This window comes from Zea mays, chromosome 3 (assembly GCF_902167145.1).
Source record: "Zea mays cultivar B73 chromosome 3, Zm-B73-REFERENCE-NAM-5.0, whole genome shotgun sequence".
In the NCBI taxonomy this organism is placed as follows: domain Eukaryota; kingdom Viridiplantae; phylum Streptophyta; class Magnoliopsida; order Poales; family Poaceae; genus Zea; species Zea mays.
In genome coordinates this window covers 220194314-220217767 of record NC_050098.1, presented here as the reverse complement: position 1 = coordinate 220217767, position 23454 = coordinate 220194314, and the positions used below count along the sequence as shown (strand labels likewise).

Genomic DNA, 23454 nt, shown 5'->3' with positions numbered 1-23454 from the left:
ACGCAACTGGAACGAATCAATTCGGAATTAGAACGAAGGAGTTACGAATTTCCTACGATTTTATGTATTTGATACGGAATTAATTAAGAAATAAATTTTAATACCATTTTCATGTTAAAACAGAGACACAGGGTGATAAACAACATTATTACAAAATTGTAGGAACTGAAATGGATCAATTTGGACAAAATATAAATTTTCTAGGGATTAAATAAGATTCTGCAATTATTTGTGTACTAAAAATCATTTCCTATATCAATTCCGCTGTTTTATTAAATATGTGGACTGCACGCTTCATAACTAGAAAGTCCAGGGGCAATCACATAAAATGTCCGAAGACACAGGACGCCAGCCACTGGACCGCGGGTTGATTCATCCAATTTTCAGGGTCTGTTATGCTATTCTGCCATGGCGAAGGGGTACTGGAGGATCTGAGCCATCCGATCGACAACCGATGGCGGTGATTAGATTTAGGTTTTGTCGAAACGGTACGCACCGAGAGCTATTGGGTCTAGATCCAACGACCAACATCCTACGATCCCGAGATCCGACCCTAACCGTTCGATCAGAGATCTACGCACCTGACTTGGTTATCCCGACGCGGCCCCAATATTCAATCTAGGCCGGACAGCACAAGATCAACGGCCCACGGTGAATCTCTCCCCGGATCTAATCCTAGCCACACATCAACCTTCCTATGGCACCGGTCACTTTCTCCCACCCAAACGACGGAGCTCGGCGGCGACCCGAGCCACCACGGCGGCGGCATCACCGGATCAAGCCAACCTATGATTCCGAGCCCGAAACATCCCTACCGAAGCAGCTACACGAAGCGGAAACAAGCACGAAGCTATTGGAGGATTGCTCACCGAGAATCGCCCGCGAAGATGCCCTGCCCACGGCGCTAGGCGGTCCCGCGGCGGCGGTAGACCTCCAGTGAGGAATTCGGCCAGCAGCAGAGGTCCCCGAACTCCGAAACCACCCCCAACACGATCTGCAGAACAAGGCGAATCAGGCGACCTTCCATTCTTCCCGGTTCACGACGCCGAGCACGCAGACCTTGCAGCCCTGCGGCTGGGCGGCGGTGCTCGCGATTTCTCTCCCCCTTTCTCTCTGTTTCCCCCGCGGTGGCTTATAACTCTTTAGACGAGGAGGAAAGAGGTCGTGGCACGGTCGCCTATATGGACTCGGAATCATGCGCCTGACTGGCATTCGGTTGCGCCTGGCTTGAGCAACGGAGTTTCCGAGTCCCCGGAGTGGCTTCTGCCATTAGCGGCGATCACGGAGGAGCGTAACCACCAGGCGACGACTTAGACAACGTGGAGCATCACATTAGGGTCAGTTAGCTTGGCCCCACCAGATGGTTGATGCCGCACCAGCGAGGAGAGTGGATCATGGCGCACGATTTCCGGGCGGACTCTGGCGGGTTGAGGAATCGGGCTGAAGTTTGTGCCGAGTTTGTGGAAAGGGTGGACCTGGACATCGGGTCCCACAGGTAAGCGGACCCAAGGGAGGGCGCGAGCTGACAGCTCACACGGCAGCGACCTAGAAACGGAAGCGCGGCGCGGAGTGTAGCGCTGGTGAGCAAGGGCTAGGGCGCGGGTCCCAGAGGTCAGCGGACGACTCCCAGCGCGCGCGGAAGAGGGAATGGGTCAACCGGGAGGATGGGGAAATGGGCCGACCACGGAAGAAAGGGCCCAGGCGCCAGAAATTCCCTTTTCATTTTTTTCTTCTGCTATTTTCTCATTTCCAACTCATGCTCAATTTCAATCTTAAATTTAAACCTAATTCCACTTTTTTATTTTAATTTTCAAATTCCCCTTCTCAAGTATAAACCTAATGTGAAAATATACTCTACTGTTTATAATATTATCATTTATTCTATTCCTTGCTATTTATTCATGGAATAAATAATTTCATTGAAATTCCCTTGTTATCTACAAATTTAAAATTTAAAACCAAGATAAAGTTTAGGAATTCAAATACTCAAAATCAATTATGATTCAATATATGTATATATATATATATATTAACTGATTTATTTGTTTGATAAATGTTTGAAATATGAAAAACACTCATATTGTTTTCTTTCTTCTTAGGAAAATAATATTTTGAAGGTGGGATAAGAAGTAAAAAATTACTTTAGAATTAAGTATTCATGTAAATGAATGTTTGGGGTACCTCATCTATTGATATGCATACTCATTTAGTTGAATAGAAATCTTTTCTATTACTTCTTTTCTAAAATAATTCTTGGTTTTCAAAATTCAGTTCTCGATTCTCAGTACTCAAGTTTAATTCGAGATTTCTGAATTTACTATTTTATCTCTTCATATATTTAATTTATTATTATTATTTTCTTATACACATTTTGGGTATTACATTATTGTAGTTAGCAATTGTTCCCATGCATAAAAGTCAGCTTCTCCATGCCCTACAACACAAAAGGAAAAACATGTCGATGATGTTGAAGAGTTAAGTGATAGCAGTGAGGAAGAAGGGTGGCACACATAAATTGGACTAAAGATGACATTGTTTGGTTTCTAAGTTCTTCGTGAAATAACTATGTTGATTACATAAAAGGTAATTACAATAAATTTGAGCATTATAGGAAGGTTGTTGCTATACATTTTAACAAGAATCTGCCTACCAATGGACATAAAGAAGAGTTATGCAATGCAATCATGTAGGGTACATTAGGATAATGTTAAGACATACTATATTGCAAAGTGGTGTGGAATGTATTCCTAAGTTAGAAGTACCTTCGCTTATGGGCACCCAGAGAACAATGTATTGCATAAAGCCCATAAGTGTTACAAAGAAAAAGAAATGGATATAAACCTTTCACCTTATGGACCATTTGGATCTATTCGTTTTGGACGAATTGGAATTTACTCGATAAAGTAGATTATTTGGCTTTGAATTTGACATTCCACCACTTTTTAAAGCTCAGATATAATCCTATCTCAAAGTCATGGGATGAAGTATGGGAAATGATTTTATGTATCAATGGAATATGTTTTTACTTTATACTTACGAGACGCTCTTCGACTCTCTCCTCTATAGTAAAAATGTTATATATAAATATTTTCCACATATTGCTAATAATAGTATACAAATATATTTCTCATAAAACCATATTAGCTTAATTAATCTTTCCCTAAATTACTATTATCAGAATGAAATTCAATTCCAAGGAACCAAACATAGCGTTAGAGTATATGTGCAATGTGAGAACCCTGATTAATTAGTCCACTTAATCTTAGTATCATCATTTTTTATTGACTTCGATTAAGTCGATTGTAACTACATGATGGTAGTGAGACGACTAAGGGGGTGTTTGGTTCCATGAGACTAAATTTTAGTCCCTCTCTTTTAATCTATTTTAATCCATAAATTACTAAATATGGGGACTAAAAGGGAATAAATCAGATTTTCTCCCATCTTTAGTCTTATTTTTGGTAATTTACTGTGTGTTTGGTTTGTGAAGTCACTTTATGCTTCATGAGGTGATGCATTATGAGTTTATCCCATAAATTTTAGTGGAATCAACATATTCCTTATGTATATACTAATTATTAGCTTATGAGGAATGATGTGGTGATGGATCAACTCATTCTATTCCACAAACCAAATAAAAAAAGTGATGAGTGAGAAGAAGATGGATCAACTTATTCTTCAAACCGAACACACCCTTAAAGACTAAAAAAGATATATGAATCGTCGCATTTAATGCACACGTCTCCACAGTTCCCGCGACCTTTGGCTAAGGCTGGGCTCGGGATTGTCCTCCTGTCCGAGACGAGCTTAGGTGAGGCAGAAATTGTCGTTCCGTGAAGAGGGACCCTCAGACGAGACGTGGATTTCTACTGGGCGCTGCCTTCACCCAAGGATGAGCTCGAGCGAGGCGTAGTTTTGAGCGACCGTTGGGCGATGGGTATATGTTATATGGAAATTGCATGGACAATCCCTATTAATTTATGTTTACTTGTGTATCTTGGATTTTAGAATATCATATATATATACAACACACTAAAACAGTACTATAAATTTAAATTTTTACACGTGTAAATGATCTTTTCGGCGAAAAAGCATCAAAATTCGCCAAGAAAGCATAAAAAAATCGGTGAGAAAACATCGAATTTCGTTTTTATGATTTTTTAAAAAAAATGAATAGTAAACCGAAATTTTCAAAAAAAAAACGCTAGAACCCGTTGCCGACTAGTAGCGAAAACGAAAAATTTGGCGGAATTCACCAAAATCCGAGCGAAATTGTTAACCTTGACCCTACTTAACCACGGGGAACGTGTTTTTTTATTTTTTTGGTATTTAGATGTTAAGCATGTTTAGAGGCATAATCCGGATACCCCTAATTATGATTACCCAACAGTCGTATGGAACCAAACATGCCCTAAAAAGAGAAGATTTGATTGGTGCATGGGACATATATAGCCTACAAGTCACATATTTTGACCGACAGAAAAAAAATTTGAGACTCTGATTCATCTTCTCTGGTCACTTGTTCGATGTCAAGATATCTCTGTTGCTTGGTTTTGTAGTTCACTGTTTTACCATCTTGTTAGCAGTTTAGTCTATTTTTATTTTATTATTTAGTTTCAGTTTTGTATTCGACACTTCATCAATGGCCCTTGACTAAAAAAATTAACTTTGTACTTCATCACATACTATTTAGTTGCTCATGCTTTACTATGATTGTTATAAATTATATAAATATGTATTGAGATATTTATTAAATATAATTATTGTTTATTTTTAAACGCTAAGGTATATATGGTTTGGTGGTTATTTTTAAAATTTTGAAGTATGGTGGTGTAGGTTCAAGTATTCGCTCTACACTATTTTTTACACGATGTGGTAGCCGTGCGGGCGGGATTACGCCGAAGCGGGACGCGTGAGACGGGTCTAAAGTGTCAGCATGGAAGATACCCACATTAGATTTTTAATAGAATAGTATATAGATTTGCATTATATGCACAGACACCTTCAAACACAATAATACGTACCCCCGAGGAACGGAAGTACGACTGATTCAGAATTTTAGATGACGAGTTGTACCGTATGTTAGTAAAATCCATATATGCTTAAATCACGCCACTTTCGTCCCTGAAAGAATGTTAGGCCTTTTTTGTTTCCAACACTAAATTTTAATTTCTCTATTTTAATTTTTAAATTACCAAACACAGGTACTAAAAACAACCTTTAGTACCTTTTAGTCCATGTTTTGACAATTTAGAGACTAAAAGGGACTAAAATAAAATAACTAAAAATTAGTCCCTACAAACCAAACATGTCTTATTGTTACATTTTAAAGAGTCAATAAATTTTAAATTTGACTATACATAATACTAATATTTATGAGATGTAATTAATATCATTAGATAAATTATATATTTTTATAGTTAATCTATTTAAAGATATAAACATCAATATTTAAAAAAACTAGTCTAATGTAAGAAGGTTTGACTTCATCCAAATTTAAAAACAATATTTTTAGAGGTGAACGTAGTAGTGTTTATCTCATGAAAAGTCAACTCTATCAGTCAAGCCAATTTTAAATAGTTTGTTATCCGTTTGGATCCAGATATTGGAGCATAGAATTAGGAATTGAAATCAGCTTTCTAAATTATGTTGTTTGGTTGTACGTGGAATTGAGATTTGGAATCAGAGACGCAATTCCCTGGAATTGGACTATAACTAGAAACCCACTCTCCCAATACAAAGCCCCATCCCTCAGTATTGTGTGGAATTAGACCGTACAATTCGAAACTTCAATTCAGTGACATCCAAACAATAGAATTAGAATTACATCTTATTTCAATGCCATGTATGATTTGGTATTCAACCCAATTCAATTACATCCTCGCCAATATCATATCGAAACGATATCATATCGAAACAGAGCCTTGGTGTTCGGTTCACCTTTTTTGCACCATATCAGTTTGCAGCGATGAAGTCATGTTGCACCGTTACGTTGTTGTCCTCCTACACATGACGAAGTCCCTCGCTTGAAGACGGCCAACATGCATATTTGGGGATTCCCCTTGTCAATGACGGCTAGACCACCGATGGATGCCTAGTTAGGCTATTTGCATACAGTTGGACCACCAATGGATGCCTAGTTAGACTATTCACAATAGGGATTTCATAACACTCTTTCCAACAAAGCCATATCATCAAGAGAATCATAAAATTAAAAATGAAACAATGTTTCTCAACGCAAAAATTTCATTTCATTATTTCATAGATTACCATACTAATTAAATGCTGCAACTAAATGACCAATAGAGGTTAGTAAAATTTGTCAAGATGAAACAAACCACTCTCAAATCTCAATGGAGGTTTCACGCAGTTCCCAAGACCTTGGAAATGGGTTGATATAGTTTCATCCCCATAAAACTAATTTCACCCCATGAAACTCATTTGTCTTAAATTCTATGCCATGTCATCCAAAATGCTGATGTGGCACACCATTAAATGTGCATGAAACTCACATGAAACTTCTATTGAGAATAGCCTTAAGCGCCGGGCTAGAGAGCACAAATTCCATCGCAAGTTTGCCAAGAGCAACGATCAGTTTAATTTAAGACTTGTTGGATTATTCCAATTCCATGTGGATTAGAGTGTATTGGAATGTATTGGGATAGATTTTGACTAATGACTTGTTATGGATTTAAGCCGATTCAATATCACCTAATCCACAATATCACCGTTAATCTATGTGGATTGGGTGGTATTGAGTCGGTTTAAATCTATAGCAAATCAAAATTCATCTCAATACATTTTAATACACTCTAGTTCATATGGAATTGTAATAATCGAACAAGCCTTAGGGCGAAAACAACATTAATTGCCACGTACGTGTCAGGATGCTTAGAACATAATGTTTGCACGATGCTGTGATATCGGTGTTGTGCAACATGATTAAGCTGTCGAGCAGCCCGAGGGTATGTACAACCCCATTTAGTCCTTCTTTGGAATAAAGGAAAAGCGAAGGAATTTTAAAGATTAAAACCCTATGAAATGTTTTCATATGTGTTCCTTTGGAACAAAGGATTGAATTGCTACAAATCATATAAAGTTTCTATAGAATTGAACATTGTTGTGAGATTTTTAAGAATTTTTAACATGAGGTTCGACCTTATGGAAATTTTCCTATGGGATTGAAGGTGACATGCAACTTTTTCCTATATTTTCCCCATCCCTATATTTTTTTACTAAGCATCCATTCCAAAAGGAGACCTTAATATGGAGTCTCTTCAGAAGTCTCTAGGTAGTTAACTAAAAATATACAAGAGAACCTACTCGCGAAGAGACTGTCTCTTCACGGCTATCCATACATATTATTTCTTAAATGCATTTATAGACTATGTCTTAAGATTGTATCATGCTGTTTGTTAAACTGAACTACCGTCCCAGGGTTTACAAGCCAACCCTGAGTTTCACCCACATCATGCATACGGTGTCTAACCATCACTGTTGGATCGACGCTACAGTTCGCAGCTCGTTTCCCCGGGACAACACACAACAGCAAGTCAGCAACCTATTGCGGTCCTAGTACCGTCTCCCAAACTACTAGTATGTCTACATGCATGGACAGCATGGTCCATCCACCCTTAAAGCCTGGACGTGCCTCAAAAGTTGTGTGTATAAGCATGCGTCCTTCTAATGTGTGAGTTTAATAAATTTTCAAAAGGTAAAGAATATAGATTAATTAAACCCTGTTTTATAACATGGATAAGTAATTATATCCTTAAATATTACTAGCCAACTGCTCGTGTTTTGCTACGATTGTTATATATCATATAAATAGATATTAAAATATTTATTCAAATATAATTATTGTTTATTTTTAAGTACCAAGGTACGTGTAGTTTGGTGGTTAGCTCTAAATTTCTATAGCAGAGGGCGTGGGTTCAAGTGCTCGCTCTACACTATTTTTTGCGTAGTGTGGTAACTACTCAGGCGAGGTCGGGTGCTGGGCAGTCACTCGCTAGGGGTCCACCTCTCAGTAGCTGAGAGGGCGCTAGGAGGGGCCCACAGGGTACGGCGCCGAGGCGGGACACATGAATAGAGTAGTATAGATTGATCAACAAAAATAACAAGTATTCAATAAGGGCATGTTTGGTTCATTTAGTCTAGAGGCTTTGGTTGTATAGACAAAGTATTAAGAACACATTAAATGAATCATAAGACCAAATACCACTTAACATCCTCCCTTAATTCCATGTAATGATCAATGCATTTTTTGGATTCTATATTATCTGCATGTCTAGAATCCTAGCAAGAACATATCCCTCATTTTTTAGGTAATTGAAGTGGGATTGACGAATAATATATAAAAATAATAGTGTTTATTAGTGTTTCATAAAACGAAATGACATGGGGCGTGGCCAAGTGGTAAGGCAGCGGGTTTTGGTCCCGTTACTCGGAGGTTCGAATCCTTTCGTCCCAGATTTTTTCTGATGAAGCGAAAGATAGAATCGTATTGTGCCCTGCACGACACAAAAGTTGTGGTAACTACTCAGGCGAGGTCGGGTGCTGGGCAGGCACTCGCTAGGGGTCCACCTCTCAGTAGCTGAGAGGGCGCTAGGAGGGGCCCACAGGGTACGGCGCCGAGGCGGGACACATGAATAGAGTAGTATAGATTGATCAACAAAAATAACAAGTATTCAATAAGGGCATGTTTGGTTCCTTTAGTCTAGAGGCTTTGGTTGTAGAGACAAAGTATTAAGAACACATTAAATGAATCATAAGACCAAAATACCACTTAACATGCTCTCGCAATTAGTGCAACTGAAATAAATGAGGGGCAAAAGGTGAAATTAATATATTTTGATCCCTTTTAGTCACCCTGAGTGACTAGAGACTAAAACATTTTAGTCTTTATTTTAGTCCCACTATTTAATAATTTAAAGATAAATAAGAGTAAAATGAAGTGACTAATCTTTAGCCTCTCAAACCAAACAAACCAAACGGGACTTGAATATCACTGAATACCCTTTAGGCATGTCCTTGCTTCGTCCACGGCTCCATTTGCTATGCATATATGGGGGTGTCGGTGTGAGGCTGTCTTACCACCGCCCGCCCCCTCCCCTCCGTATGCCGGCCACAAGAGCTAAAATTTGTTGCAGCACTGCCCTCTGGGAGGGTTTCTACGTGGAGGTCCGCTTCTCTCCCCCTTTTTTTTATAGCGCTGTCTGCTGCTACTGTTGATGGTCTTGTGTTTCGTGACTGGATAATTGTTAGTTGATAAGAAATTAATGATAGATGTAAAGTAGGGATAGAAAATCATATTTTATTGTTATAGTGGGGTATAGAAAAGTATTTAGAGGGAACCGCGTGGGAGATGAAAAAGTAGGGTAAAATTTTGATGAGGTGGCTATATGGTATGGTATAGAAGAAAAAAAATTAGAGAACATAATTGCGGATAGCCTCATGCCGCTGGATAACTCTATGGTGGTGCCCTTGGTTAGATCTCTCTTCCCTTTCCGGTTCCATTTGCAGCAATTGGCGCCATTCGAGGACCGGGCTACCGCCTCGAGAGTCTGGGCCAGCATTACTGCTGCTCTACGTGTCAGCCTACCAATTCAAGAGCATTCACCTATGATCTATGGTCCTTTCATCCTTTGACTCATGGGACACTGCAAATCTCAAAGTTTTTTGCGAGGCTAGTGATAAGAGAAACTGTGACAATTAACTTATAGCCAAACTAATCAATAACTTTTGTTTATACTATGAAAGAGAAGGGGGGGAAAAGCAAACAAGCAGCAAGTTGGACACGAGAGTCTCTGCAGTGGTCGACCCGGATATAATTATATGCGAGAAAAAAAAACAGAAAACAGAATAACAGACATGGTGCCACATAGTAATAATTAAAAAAATAGAATAAATAGAAGAGAAGAACTCTTATAGCTTGACTTTGACTTATAATCAAAGTAGTTGGTTCTTATTATTGATCTTCCTCTAAAGTCATGTGATGGCTATAAAATTATAGTTTTGTTTCTTTTCGTTTTATTCCACCTTAATATAAAATTTGCTAAAAGTTTCTCATTATATTTACTCTGTAAATTAAGGATACACTAAAAATAGAGTAAACTTGCTAGTTAATATGAGCTAAAAATATTAAAAACATAGTAAAATTTAGTTCCAAAACAATTTTTTTTCTAAACAACACTGTTTCTTAATACTGCATCATCCAAAAACAAGTTCAAGATGACGTGTCTATGAGAATGGACACAAGAAATTATATTTTGTGCCAAAACATAGGATATCCTCACTTATATTATATGTTCAATTAGCTATTCAAGGAAGGGTTTTTTCAAATGGTCAGGGAGAGGTATGGATCAAAGTGCAAGAGGGACAACACACACACACACTCAGAATGTTGTATGCTAAAATTAGACATCTTCACCAATACTTAAGGAGTTGGGTCAAAAATATTATTAGTTCATGCAAGAAAGAGAAAATGCTGGTGCAGGATACATTGGATGACCGAGACAAAAAGCTGAATTTGTACAACTAAAAGAAGTCAAGCTAAATCTAAAGCATGCACTAAACAAAAGGTTGGCTCAACTTAGGAGGAGGGAGGGGTAAAATACTACCAAAGAGCAAAGGTTAAATATTTTTGAAAAAGATGCAAATACGAAATATTTACAATTAGTGGCTAAAGGATAAAGAGGAAGACACAATTCACTATGATCCTAATTTAAAAGTGTTTATCACCAAATACTTTATACAAATATATTTATTTTTCATGAGCCCCATTTTATAATAATCTATGAGGATCATATAGATTACATTCCACTCGTGACAAAAATAGAAAATGAAATCATCACACAAAGCTTCTTTGAAGTAGAAGTCAAAGATGTCATTTTTGAGTGAAATATAATTTGGCTCTTGGGCCTCATGAATAATCAAAATAATTTATCGGTCCTTGTATAGTAAAATGAAAGAGGATTTGATGATTTTATTTGAGGGATGACCTCCCTAAATAGGGTAGAACTAGGAACAATGATCATCTTACCTTGTTAGGTTTGAGGGGAGTCCAGGAGCATAATGAGGCGATATGGGAGGTCAACAATTATTTGAACATCACTATACCACCGATGAAAACTCTGACGTGGACTACAATGTGCTAGTACCTTGACCTCTAGCACATCCACCAAGGCTCCATAACTCTAGGCTAGTGGATCTAGCACAACACCACCTCCTCCAGTGTCGATAACAACCAACAATGGGATGACAACTTTGTTAGAGCATATGATCACACAACAACAACAACAAATTGTACCAAAGCAACAATGGTTACCTAGAGAGCAGCGAAAAATGTTGGTTGATCAGCTATGATGTGAGGTCAAGCACAGATAAGACAGTGTCGCCAAGCTACATGTTAGGGTCAGTTTCAACAACAGTTGCTAGCAGATCTTGCCTATAACTTTGCATTTTCTAGCACTTCCTATAGCAAACCAGAGTAGCAATGCCACCGTAGCCAGTACAAATGGCTCATCCAGCTGCCCTACAAACTCCAGTAGTTCCATCTATACAGTCTTGTGTACTTTAGGGCTATAGAGTCTATACCAGGTTGCCCCGCTAGTCTAATGTCCATCACTCATATCACTCGAGCTCCTCCTTTGTTGGTTGACTTACCTATAGCACTAGAGCCATCAATTTTTGTAGCTCTTTGTGACTGTTACCACCAAGACCCTTCCTTCATCACTTACACATCTGACCCCTCACACACAAGTTGTTCTAGCTCCTCCCATCAACCAACCAGCACCAGGGACCGAGCTTGAGCTAGCACCTACTAAACAGGCAATAACTTCTTCTAACTCTAATGAGGACATTGTTCTCATGTAGTTCAACCTGTCACCTCACCCTTCAGCACTTAACACCATGTATTTGCCCCTCCTCAAGATTCACAGGTTTTATAGTTTTTGGAGCTTGACACCAAAGGGGAAGATGGGAGTATAATAGTGATAGGAGACTGAGAGACACATGAGTTCATTTGTCATATTTTCTATGTGGGATACTCTTATATACACTCTCATATGTTTCATGTATTGTATTATACAATTTATGTCTTGCATATTTATGATACATATACTATTGCGTGACATGTGTTGCTTCTAATTGATTTATTTTAACATGGCATACATGCTCGTTTTGTGACCTTTCATTATATATCTCATACAAACAAGCCTATTCTTCCATGTACATGAGCATAACCTTACTCTTGTATGGTACATGTCTATGGACTTTGATCATATGAACTTAAACTAACATTTCATGTTTCAACATCATCTCATATAAACAACGACCCCTTTGAAAACTCAAAACTTTTCCCACATACTCGAGTTGTCATAGATACAACTCAAGTGTGATAAACAATGCTTAGCCTATCATCAATATGAACATATACTGTAATGGGTCTGAACTCTCAAGTAACAATTTGATTTTTTTTCTAAGATATGCTACAAGCTTACTTAATTGTAAAGCTAGTCCACAAGGAATAAGATATTCAATGAGCTCCACGGCCCCTAAATGAGTGCTTCAAGTGTTTGAATGAGTTGTCCAATGCACTTAGCCAATATCTGAACTTGAGAGGCCCATTTCACACCTTTGCTAAAAAAAATGAAGATTATTTCCAAGAATTGAACTTATGAAAGCAATACTCATGGCAGATGAGTCACATTGATGGATCATATATATATAAGTCATATGTGATGAGAGTTCCAACAATATATTTCAAAGTCAAGCCTCCAGTGCATCTCCATGTACCTATATGGTTACTACGGTGGAACATGTATTTTGAGTACCTCCTTCGGCAAAAAAAAAAACAAACTGTAGGCTCGCTCGAGCTTCAAATTTGCCCCCAAATTCGTATGGATCGTACTGCTCCAGTACACAAAAAACCTCGAGGCAAACCTTGATTACGGACGTGCGTGGCAACGGGCAATCTTGAGCGCATTACCACCTACAACTACGAGATAGAAGTAGTAGTACAGTAGGGCCTGGATTACGGTGGCAACCAATGCAATGGACTAGGCTACGTAACGTAACCGTAGGGAGGCACCCGAGGAGAGCCGAGCCGAAGCGAGCGTGACGGATCCCGGAGGACCACGGCCGCCCAGTAGTCCACTTGCGAGCGTGATTAGGACGGCTCTCGGGGGAGGGGCCCACGGCGCAGTGGGCCGGCAGCAGAGAATCATCATCAATGATTGCGCGAACAAACGACGCGGCGGGGCCACGCGCCCGCGCCCACGCCGCCGCCGACGACGCCGGCCGCATGCGGCATGCCCGAGACCCGGGGAACTTGTTGTGCCAAGGCGTGGCGTGGCGTGGCTCACGGCACGCGGGCCCTCCCTCTCTAGCCGTGGGTGGGGTGGGGGCCATGCTGATCAAGCTGAGCGCTAGCTTAAAATTGGCGTTGTTGCATGCTCGGTCGGACGAGCTGCTATTATTGTCTCTTCTGATCCTGCTGCCGTGCATGCCGCATTCCTCGGCATGCTCACATCGGCCGCTACCGCTCTAGCATCTACTACCAGGTTATTGGCCGGAGCCCGGAGGAGAGAGAAGGGTAGTAGCTTTTGGTTTCCCTCTCTCTCTCTCCTCCTCTCTTCTATTTCATCCGGAGAAATAAAGTGAGAAAACTGCTGTCGTAGCTAGAGTAACGTCGGTCTCGATGCCTGCACAGTGCGTGATATCATCAGACTCTTTGATCAAATCTTGATCGGGCGGCCTGCACTGCACTGCAAGGGCATGGCACTATGCATGCGGTACTGTTCTCAGCCATGCATGCAGCGAATCCTCGTCCGGATCAGAGACAGAGTAGCAACATTGTCGCCATAAATGTTCACATCAAAGCCCCGACTGTAGCTTTCTTGTAGTTGTACGTACGTACGTGCGTACGTGGAGCGCGCGTACGTGCCTCCCTCTGCCTCTGCCTCTCCACCGGACGCATATGCAAACAGTACGGAGTAGTACTACGACTACGAGACGAGAGCTCGATCAACGAACGCCTCATCGACCTCAGGCAGGCACGTACGTACGCACGGATCATGCATTTTCATCTCCATCAGACTCCGAGTTGACTTGTTGTACCCGTACGTCAATCGACGCGTTGGCAGTCGGCTCCCACGCTGTGCCTGTGTGCTCGACCTCGACCAACCAACCGACCTCTAGGGTCGCCATTGATTCCAGGCGCAGAGAGTACTGTGCCTGTGCGCCTAGAACCTCGCGACGCGCAGCAGATAGGAGTAATAAGCTCAAGGCTCACCGTCCGTCCGTCCGTTCATGCTGCCGGAAGGACATACCAGTAACCACGACCGCTCGTCGCCCCTCTCTCTGCGACTGCGTGCACGTACCGCTGGCTGCTGGGCGGGCGCCGCCCGTTCCATTTACTCCGTCCAGGCTGATCTGATCGACCACCGTTTTCTCCGATAGAATCCCGCACCATCGACTTGGTTTTTTTTTTTTTTTTGTTTTGGAGTAGCAAAATTCTAAGGCTATCACCACAACAACTTATCCATCTGCATACACATACTAAAAATCCGTTCTGTGAATAGTGTAATCTTCAACGTAAAACAGTACGAAACAAATGTTTTTGTCTGGCCATATCAGTGAACGTTGGACAAAATATAAGGAGTTTTACAATACTTCTGACCACAAATAATAAGTACACTGTGGTTAAAAAAAATACAAGCGTTCGTGTTTGTTAGTTTACCTACCTAAAGCTATATATATTGTCAGCTCATAATAGAGAAGGATAAAACCTCAATGCAACGGCGAGAAGTTGTAAGGCTGTCTTCAACAATCTGTCTAAATTTTACCCAAAAATATTGTTTTGTACTATTCTGCACTGTAGAATATACTGTTCGTATAGTAGAATTTGAATATAGGTGTGGATATGGGTAAGCTGCTAGAGATAGCCTAATGAACCCACATAAATATGTGCGCTTGACATGGGATGAAATCGATCGGCACAACACAATATAGGATGCATGCAGCTAGCTCCGTATATCGAGATTGTAGTGCGGGCCAAATGTAAGAGCAATAAGGTAAATAGCTCGCATAAATCTCTGGTATAGTAGTGAAACACACCTACAGTACTTGAATAAAACTTTCACCAACGACAGACACCTCGCTAGTTATAATACATTATCTTTGGCGACTAAAATTATTAGTCGTGTATCTATATTTAGGTCTTTCAGGATTAAAATCAGCTCACTAGTTGTTCGTTTTGTGGACCTATGATATATACCTTGACTCATGCACGCAACCTCAAACGTCACTCTTAGACGCTTATGCATGTGAATCACATACCGTTGCTTCAATTCCCGGCCTGTCATGTATAGACCCATGCACTGCCTTTTTTTTGTCTCGAAAGGAATATCACGCCTTATCTTTGTGTTTAAAACAACAGGAACATCTTTGGACCATTTAGCCACTAACCAACACTCAAGATCGAAATAGAGAGGCGGCTAGAATGGAGAACGTATGTAGCAATGATCGATGTTGAGACATGCGCGCGAGAGTGACAAGTGCCGCTATTCCAAATTTGCAACCGCGCGCAGAGGACGAGCAAAGGACCCACTGCATGCATGCCCACCTAGTACAGTGACTAGACTAGCGTGGCATGGAGGGACCATGCCTCACGACGAGCATTGCAACATACTCCGCCGCTCGTATTTCGTTTTCCACACGGATCGGAGGGGGAGGGAGGGGGAACCCATGCACTCGCGTCACACGGCTCCATTCCACTCCCACTACTAGTACCGCTGCTTGCTACCCACCTAGTAGCTAGTACGAGCACAGCACAGCATCGGCGCGAGCAGGAGAGCACTGCGCAGCGCGTACGTGCTCCGTCGTCGACACCCAAACCCCTATAAAACCCCCCTTCCACAGTAAAACCCCGATCACCTGTCACACGGTAAAAAAAAAACAGAAAACGCAGGCAGCTCCCTCCAGGCTCCAGCTAGCGTCCGTCCGTCCGTCCGTCCGGCCAGCAGCAGCAGCAGACTCGCTCGCTCCAAGCCAGGCGCCGGGGCGCGCGATGGACGACGACAAGCAGCAGCTGGCGCGGCAGGAGGACCAGGCAGGGCGCGCGTCGTGGGTCCCCGGCGCGGTCATCGTGGGCGCGGGCCCGTCGGGGCTGGCCGTGGCGGCGTGCCTGGCGGCCCGCGGCGTGCCGGCCACGGTGCTGGAGATGTCGGACTCGCTGGCGTCCACGTGGCGCCACCGCACCTACGACCGCCTGACGCTGCACCTGCCGAAGCGCTTCTGCGAGCTGCCGCTGCTGCCCTTCCCGCGGGGGTACCCGGCGTACCCGTCCAAGGGCCAGTTCGTGGCGTACCTGGAGGCGTACGCCGCGGCGGCGGGCGTGGCGCCGCGGTTCGGCGCCCGCGTGGAGGAGGCCGCGTTCGACGCGGGCGCCGGCGCCTGGGCGCTCCGCCTGGCGGGCGCTGGCGGCGGCGGCGCCGGCGACCTGCTCCTGGCGCGCTGGCTCGTCGTGGCCACGGGCGAGAACGCCGTGCCGCGCCTGCCCGACCTGCCCGGCGCCGCGCGCTTCGCCGGCCGCGTCCTGCACACGTGCGACTACAGGTCCGGGGAGGAGTTCGCGGGGAGGAAGGTGCTGGTGGTCGGGTGCGGCAACTCCGGCATGGAGGTCAGCCTGGATTTGTGCCGCCACGGCGCCGCGCCGTCGATGGTGGTGCGCAACACGGTAACTAACTAATGAATGATCCCTCCCTCCCAGAGCGGCGGCGGACATGTTGTTACTGCTTGGCTTGCTTTGGGCCCGTCCTTTTCTACTACTACTACTCTCTCCTTTTTTTTGTCTTGCTTTGGACATCCAAAGTACAAGTGCCGCGTGTTTTGTGGCCGTCGTGCTCGATCGAGCACTTTTGCACTTGGTTTTGCGGCGATCTTGTTGTCCCATGTCGTCGTCGGCACCCATCCCATAATACTAGATATGCCCTGTTCGGCCAAACATGTAGTATACAACAACGATGATCGTCTTTCGCTCGCTTGAACCACACACACACACACACACACGAGATCTGACCGAGTACACACGCAGGTCCATGTGCTGCCGAGGGAGATGCTGGGTCTCTCGACGTTCGGCATCGCCATGGCGCTGCTGAAGCTGCTCCCCGTCCGGGTGGTGGACCGGATCCTCCTGGCGGCGGCGCGGCTGGCGTTGGGCGACACGGGCAAGCTCGGCCTGAGGCGGCCCAAGACGGGGCCCATCGAGCTGAAGAACCTCACCGGCAGGACCCCCGTGCTGGACGTCGGGACGCTAGCCCACATCAAAACCGGCAAAATTAAGGTTAGTGCCATTGCCCCCAGCCTGCTTTCACCAAAGGAGCGGCGCGTGCAGTTGTAGAAATCACACATGAATGAGCCGTCTGGCATGCCATGGCATGGCAGGAGTTAAGGCTCGCTCGCTTCTGCGTTTTATTTTATTTACACAATAATGGGGGAAGGAAATGGCTGTGGGGCTGACGCGAAACGTGATCGCCAGGTAGTGGGAGCAGTGAAGGAGGTGACCCAGCGCGGGGTCAGGTTCGCGGACGGCAAGGAGGAGCAGTTCGACGCAATCATACAGGCCACGGGGTACAGGAGCAACGTGCCGTCCTGGCTCAAGGTAAAAACCCAACCCACTTCCTTCCTCTGCCCGCGCTGCAGCGCGCCATGTCGTCACCCTGCCCCGTTGCCATTCTCGTGTATGCCGGGGCCGGGGCTCGCAGGGGCAGCTATAGCTCCTTTCGCCGCGAAGTGTCCCTCGCCCACAGGGAGCAGCAGTCGTCGGCTGCCTTGGCGCCGGGCCGGAGTCCCCTAGCCCAGTCTTACGCACGCTGCTGCTTTTGCAGGACGGAGGCGACGTGTTCACGAGCGAAGGGATGCCCAGGATCCCCTTCCCCAACGGCTGGAAAGGGAAGAACGGGCTCTACGCCGTCGGCTTCTCGCAGCGGGGGCTGCTGGGCGCCTCGGCCGACGCCCTCAACATCGCCAGGGATATACACCGTCAGTGGACGGACACGGCCACAAGACCCGTCGTGCTCCGATGTAACAGTGCTGTCGTCTGACTCGTTTTGACCCCGCGGGAACCCCCCGTGTGTGTGTGTCACTGTGTGTTAGTGTACAGAAGTAACACAACCGATGCAAGTGGTTATATATATCCCATCTCTTCACAAGGTACCAGCGTGTACATGACGACATTGGTTTTTGTTTGCCCAACACTACCGGAATCGCGTTCTTTGCCGAGTGTCTAAAACACTCGGCAAAGGCTATTTTACACTCGGCAAAGGCTTTGCCGAGTGTAACACTCGGCAAAGAACACTCGACAAAGATTTCATCGGCAAAGGGTTCTTTGCCGAGTGTTTTTTTCGGGCACTCGGCAAAGACTTTGCCGAGTGTCAAAAAGCATTCGGCAAAGAAAAACACTCGGCAAATTAAGAATCGAAAAAATAAAAAAAAAACAGCAAAACATTTTTTAAATTCTAGGAACAACTCTCCAACCCTACCCTATTACCTTACCCGTTGCCCTATCATTTTGAATCAAACTTATATGTTTTTGTAAATGGTGAGATTCGAACTCGCAACCTCTCTCTCGCGCATACCCTCCTATACCACTACACTACTACACCAATTATGTTTATATTACGTTTCCATTCCCCATGTACTATAACAAATCGAGAGTAATTTGATTATTTAAGGCACTAAATGAGTTCATTTGAAAATGTGACCAACTATAAAGTTGCATAACTTTTTGAGATCTAAAAGTTTTATTTTAATAGTTTCTACATCCGAGACCGTTTATAAAATTTGAATTTTAAATTTAAAAACTTCACACGAAATTTTCAATGATAAGATGATTTCAAATCAAAAAATTGTCAACTACGAAGTTTCATTACATTTCAAGACCTACAACTTTTATTTTGGTGGTTTTTCCATCCGAGACAGTTTTAAAAATTCAAATTTCAAAATTCAAACATAGTTTTGCATAAAAAGATGATTTCAAACTAAAACATTGTCAACTACAAAGTTTCATAACTCTTCAATACCTACAACTTTCATGTTGGTGGTTTTTCCTTTCGAAGTCGTTTTCAAAATTCAAATTTTAAATTTTTTAAATTCAGACGTATTTTTCGTTGACAATATGACTTCAAATGAAAAAGTTGTCAACTATAAACTTCTATAACTTCTCAAGATATACAAAGTTTATTTTGGTTGTTTGATAATTTGTTTATCTTAGATGATGGTTCTAACAATATGCACAAATTCTATACGTCTCTCGTAGTTTCATAAACTACGAGAGAGATATAAGTTTTACGAACAAATTTATTTTTATTTTGTCATATGAAGAAATGTTCAATATATAAATTGTACATCATGATGAGTTATACAAATTTGTAGTTGAAAACTTTTCCATTTGAATTAATTTACTACTTTAAAATGTGATTTTTAAATTGTCTTTGCCTAGTGTTGGAGAAAAAACACTCGGCAAAGAGCTCTTTGCCGAGTGTTGTATTTGTGACACTCGGCAAAGAGCCCTTTGCCGAGTGTCAAAAAAAGACACTCGGCAAAGAAACTCTTTGCCGAGTGTCAAAAAAAGACACTCGGCAAAGAAACTCTTTGCCGAGTGTCAAAAATAAGACACTCGGCAAAGAGCTTCTTCGCCGAGTGTTTTCTTTTACCGAGGGTTTTTTGCGTGGCACTCGGCAAAGAGCACTTTGCCGAGTGTCCGAAATAAAACACTCGGCAAAGAATATGACACTCGGCAAAGAGCCAAATTCCGGTAGTGCAAGTGGCCAACATGAACGCCTTTGCACAGAGAACCAATCGATCCAGATATATGCCTTCTAGACGTGCCTAGTTTAGGATTGGTAAGAGTGATGTGGCTGCCCTGTCGGACACGGCTACTTTGCCGAGTGTGACACTCAGCAAATAAGTCTCGCCAAACTGTACATCCACAACGGTTTTTTTGTCGCCAAATATTTTTTTTTCGGGCACCCGGCAAAAGCTTTACCGAGTGACACCTGATTCTCGGTAAAGAAAAAGTCGCCGTCATGGCGCCAAGTAATAGTGACAGAGACTTTGTCTAGTGTCACCGTGACACTCGACAAACACTCCCTCTTTGTCAAGTGCCTTTTATACCGGCCCTCGGCAAACACTCCCTCTTCTGTACCGGCCCCCGTGGGCCTGTTTCCAAATCCTTTGTCGAGTGCATTTGAAGGAACTTGGCAAAGACTCCGTCTTTGCCGAGTGCGAGCTGGACTAGCCCACGGCTACGGGCACCAGTGGGCCCCTTTGACAGTCTCTTTGTCGAGTGTATTAGGAGGCACTCGTCAAAGGTTGCTTCTTTGCCGAGTCCCTCGGACGCAGCACTCGTCAAAGAAGTTTTACCGGTTCATAAGTGTGTCTTCTTTGTCGAGTGCTATGGTCATGACACTCGACAAAGTACCTCTTTGTATAGTGTTACACTCAACAAAGTGGCCAGAATACCCCTTTTTTTATTTGTTTTTATTATTCCATCCAAACAATAGAAATATATATCACATAATCATCACATATACATCACAAATATCACAGAATCATCACATACATCATACACACCACATATCTCACAAAGACCATAAATCTCACAAATATCACCACATCAAACAAGTTTAGACAAAAATATGTCTCAAGTATCCCACAAAGTATTACAAACATCAACAAGTTCATACCAAGTTATCTAATACAAGTATTAACAACACCAACAAACATAAGATCATGTCCACAAAGTATCTCAGCGAGGTGGGCAACTGGACTAGTTCGGCGAATGGCTGAATGATCCATGAGGGTTGTTCAATGCCATTGATTATCCCTGCACAGAGAAGGTATTACATGTGTGAGATCAGATGAATATATATCATGCACGACTTGAATTTTGATACTTATATGAGTATGGAACTGAGCAGGGTTAGCTGCAGGGAACAACGGAGGTGGAGGAGCAAAACCAGATGTGGCGCCAAGGCTCTGCATGTACTAAAACATATCTGCCATCCTCTTCTCCATCTCCTCACGTTGCCTCCTCTTATCATCTAGCTGAGTCTGTAATAATTCGCCTAATGTTACGATAATAAAAAGAGAAGATATATAATAAACAATGAACGACGAATAGAAAAGTAATATCCTGGGGTTGTTGTATCCGATGATGTCAGTTGTTCTGCCGATGTCGTATGGCTAGACTCACGCTCGTGCTCCTTGCTCGCACTTGAGACAGAATGGGAGTGGACGACGAGTCGATTGCCCCGCTAGCAATCCAGTAACACCCATGCCTCTTGCCTCCTCTGGCCCTCATGTGGACATCTTCGTCGATGTCCTCGCTCCTCGAATCGTAATCTGGCTCATGGACCTCTTGTGCCATGAGAGTGTACTCATGAGGCGGCTGTAGACGGCGAGGTTGCTAGGTTGCTATACAGTTTGGGCCCACCCTCCGGGTTGTAGGTGACATCCGACGTCGCCTTGCCCTTATGGCCTATGCATACGTCGAGAAGATGGAGCAAGGCTGGCCACCATGTGACGCCGACTGTGAGAAAACCAACGAGATGGTTAGAGATCATGCCTAATCGAAAGTTATATACCTGAATAAAAAAGGCGTGTACCCATGCGTCTGCGTGTTTGTTGAGGCTGCGGCTGCCTTGGTGGTGGGAGTGACTTTGCACCATCAGACGTTGTTCCTGCAAAGCGTTGTGCGTCTCGTCCCAGTCAAGTGAGCACCACATCTGCACCATCTGTTCCCAGCACTAAGGATGCACGGTGAACCAATAATAAATCATCTAAAAACAAGTACACGACTTATCAGAAGATAAAATTAAGCTTATATAATATGAATATTCAAGTATTGTATTTACATGCAAGTACTGCTCTCGAGTCTACGACATGATTCAGGCGTCCTGCTTGCTCACCTTCTCTCAAAGGATGGAGCCGTGGTAAGTGCAATGACCTAAATTCACACCTAGTAGTGCATGTCCACGACGAGCTTCTTATAGCTCGTGGTAGCCACCATATCCACCTTGACCTCATATCCAGCCTCGCATCTAAAAAAATCATGCATACAAAGACGATGTATCCATACATTATTTTAAGAATGTGCAACAATTTTTACTCACCAATTTTATTTCAAAAATGTGCACCAATTTTACTCACCAATTTTACTCGCCAATTTTTCTCGCGTATGAAGAAATCCTGCAATATATATCATTTTGCTCACCAATGTTTTAAAATGCCATATACTCGCTCGTCGTCATATGGGTATCAAGGTTAGGGATGGCAGCGGGTCGGGTAAAGTACGGGTAAGCCATTTACCCGCCCGCTAACATATCCGCGTCTGTAGTGCTTATCCGTGCCCGCGAGAGATTACGAGTAAAATTTTCGACCCGTGCCCGTACCCGCAGGATATCCGCGGATATCGGGCAACCCGTTACCCGCCAGAAAATACCATAGAGTATGTGGTCATGTTCATTTTAACAAGAACACAACAACTTGACAGACAAAATAATGACAAGGAACATAGTTCAAACTTAAAAGTCCACAAACATGATCGATCATCCACAAACATAAGTCTCAAACTCTTAAGATAATTAATTATTACAACACAATGTTTTAGGATAAAATGAACACATGGGCGATATTTTGATGGGCTAGTAAATTAAGCGGGTAACGGGTAATACCCGCGAGTGAAATTTTATATCTATCAATTACCCGCGGATGAAAAGTGTTGCCCGTATCCTTACCCGTGGGCGAGATTTCTTACCCGTATCCATGCCCATCGGGTACGAAACCCGTGGATATACGTGTCCGCGGGCAGAATTGTCATCCTAATCAAGGTTGATCAATAGCTCGATATATATATTATATGAATATTTTTATAATCACATGTGAGAGATAAAAATTTAATCGTTGCATATAATTTATTTAATCGTTTAGTATTATTTTTTAAGTGGAAGAAGATAACGTAATTAAGATATTGATTATGTCTCTTAGAAGGTGTCAACTAAAAAGTCATATAAACTATTAATATTATTTTTCATCTATTTATATTATAATTTATGAATAGTTTGAACTTACTTTCTTTAAAAAAAAATTAAGACTTATTATTCATGTTTTTAACATAACCTTTAAATTTAAAAATAACTATGTATTTTGATGTAATTTTTTTTCTAGATTGTCACCTGATTTATATATATATATATATATAGTATTTAGAGCCCTAGGCTCTCTCTAACAACAGGAAGCCCCGACCAGACACTGACCAGGTGCTCTGACCGGCGCGCACGCTTTACTGGTTTACTGTAATACACTGTTACGTCAATTATATATACGAGTTATGCTCCTTTTTGTTACCGTTTACACTCTTTTGGTGTGCGCACGTCTCGCGGCATCCGG

The 23454-nt window shown here is 42.8% G+C and overlaps 2 protein-coding genes across 2 annotated transcripts; one reads left to right on the top strand and one right to left on the bottom strand.

Moving 5' to 3' along the window:
• Positions 1 to 12703: 12703 nt before the first annotated feature.
• LOC100216666 (uncharacterized) lies at positions 12704 to 13376 on the bottom strand. The gene has a single exon (NM_001143075.1). The coding sequence runs from the start codon at positions 13306 to 13308 to the stop codon at positions 12988 to 12990; it is 321 nt and encodes a 106-aa protein (NP_001136547.1). The 5' UTR covers positions 13309 to 13376; the 3' UTR covers positions 12704 to 12987.
• Positions 13377 to 16072: 2696 nt separating this feature from the next.
• On the top strand, positions 16073 to 18107 carry LOC100280444 (uncharacterized). Its single transcript, NM_001153364.1, has 4 exons — positions 16073 to 16741; positions 17099 to 17347; positions 17543 to 17665; positions 17892 to 18107. Exons 1-4 carry the CDS (start codon positions 16073 to 16075, stop codon positions 18105 to 18107), a joined length of 1257 nt encoding a protein of 418 aa, NP_001146836.1.
• The last annotated feature ends 5347 nt before the right edge of the window (positions 18108 to 23454 follow it).